The sequence below is a fragment of the Lipotes vexillifer genome, unplaced genomic scaffold (genome assembly GCF_000442215.2).
Source record: "Lipotes vexillifer unplaced genomic scaffold, Lipotes_vexillifer_v1.1 scaffold680, whole genome shotgun sequence".
NCBI lineage: Eukaryota > Metazoa > Chordata > Mammalia > Artiodactyla > Lipotidae > Lipotes > Lipotes vexillifer.
In genome coordinates, this window is record NW_006780838.1 from 2,824,888 (window position 1) to 2,826,616 (window position 1,729).

The following is a 1,729-nucleotide window of genomic DNA, read 5'->3' on the forward strand; positions in this document are numbered from 1 at the left end:
TGCCCCCTGCATCGGCAGGCGGACTCCCAACCACCGCGCCACCAGGGAAGCCCTCCTCTCTCACTCTACTGGTCAGGGAGGCCTGGCTCAGCCCAGCCCTCAGGCCCCCACTGGAGGCTCACCGATGCCCTCCATGAAGGCTGGGTAAAGTCGGTCTGTGAGGAGGGGCTCGGGCAGCTCCCGGAAGTATAGCTTGAGGGTGCCAGCGATGGCGTTGATGTCCATGTCACTCAGCATCAGCAGGATGTCCTTGTTATCTGTAGGGGAGACAGGAGGTCAGGGGCTGTGCTGGCTGAGCCACCTCCGTCCCCCACGCAGCCCTCAGCTGGGCAGGTAGCCCTGTTCCGTCCCTCTATCCACCCTGAGACAGCTTGCCCGGGACACCCCCACACTGTCTCCAGTCTGCTCTCCCCAGGAATGGCAGGATGTAGGTAGTGTCCACAGGTGGCCTGTGACTCAGCTCCGTGGGGGGAGGGGAGCATAGATCATCATCCAGAGTCCTGGAGCCACACTCACACCACGTGTCACATGCCCTCCTTCCAACTGGAATCTCCCCACTGCTAAGCCCCTCTCTGGAAGGCGCTGCGCATTTTTTATACCTAAAATCATGTTCCGACAAAGCCTCAGCTTCCAGGTGGCACAGAGGAGCCGTGTGCCAGCACGTCCCCAGCTCCCCACCCCAGGCTCCCCGAACACGTCTGCCGGGCAGCTGCCCAGGGACACCCACCAGGCCCCCTCTCAGCTCCCAGGGAATCAGCACTGCCCGGCCAGTTCAGGTGTCCTGACTACTGGGTGTGCTGTTGCTGCAGCCTGAACGGCGAGATAGGGGAAAGAACCAGAAAGGTCAGGTGCCACCACCAAGGAGCCTACAGTCAAAGCGAGAGGCAGCAATGCCCCTCCCAGAGGGCACTGGGGGCCCGGGAGAAGGTGGAGGTGCCCGTGTCAGCCAACCCAGGCTCAAAGCCCTTTAGTTTCCCTGCAGCCCACCAGGCACCAGGGAGCCAGCAAGAAAGCCAGGAACACAGACTCTGGAACCTGAAAGATCTGAGTTTAAATCAGGCTCAAAGCCTGTATACTGAGTAATCCTGGGCAAGTGACTTGGCCTCTCTGAGGCTCAGCTTCCTAATCTGTAGCGATGGAGAAGAGATTGGAGGGCAGGGGATCACCCCATGCCATGCTGGGCTGTAGCTCACAGACCGAGGCTCCTCTGCCATGGGCTCGCGGAGGCCTCTCCGTGAAGCCTCCCGCTTCTGCTGCGCTCTCCTCGCAGCCCCACGAGCCTGCCGGAGCGCCCCCTGCCCGCTGCTGCCCAGCTGGGCCTCCCAGACTCACTGGCATCAAAGACGGCCTTCAGCGCCTGGATGTCTGTGGCCACCCCTGATATCCGGTAGATGCCAACCTCCTCGATGCCTCTCTTCTCCACCTCCTCCACGCACTGCCGGACGATGTAGGGCACCTTGGAGCGCTCCCGCCTGGTGGGGAAGGGATGTGAGGGGAGGGAGGATAGAGGGAGCCCCCCAGTGATAGCTATATGTACCCCTTCTCTGCGAACCTTGGCCTTAGAGAGCTCTGGCTTCTGGGATCAGGAGGTGGGGGGCAAGGAGAGGGCTGAGAAAGAGGCCACGCCACCCCACCCCCCAACAGCCTGCCTGCAGCTGAGGGACAGCGGGGGACAAGGGTGGGAGGGAGGAAGTTTTAGGAGATCAACCCAAAGACTAAAGAAAGAGTG

The 1,729-nt window shown here is 61.7% G+C and overlaps 1 protein-coding gene across 1 annotated transcript in view; it reads right to left on the minus strand.

Annotated features, from left to right (window-relative positions):
- The window catches only part of ABR (ABR activator of RhoGEF and GTPase), a 183,434-nt gene that overhangs the window by 10,067 nt on the left and 171,638 nt on the right, over window positions 1-1,729 (minus strand). Inside the window, exons 19-20 of the mRNA XM_007454242.1 lie at window positions 1,333-1,472; window positions 123-257 (exon numbers count right to left, since the gene is read on the minus strand). Coding sequence (XP_007454304.1) covers window positions 123-257; window positions 1,333-1,472 — 275 coding nt within the window. The remainder of the gene's footprint in view (window positions 1-122; window positions 258-1,332; window positions 1,473-1,729) is intronic.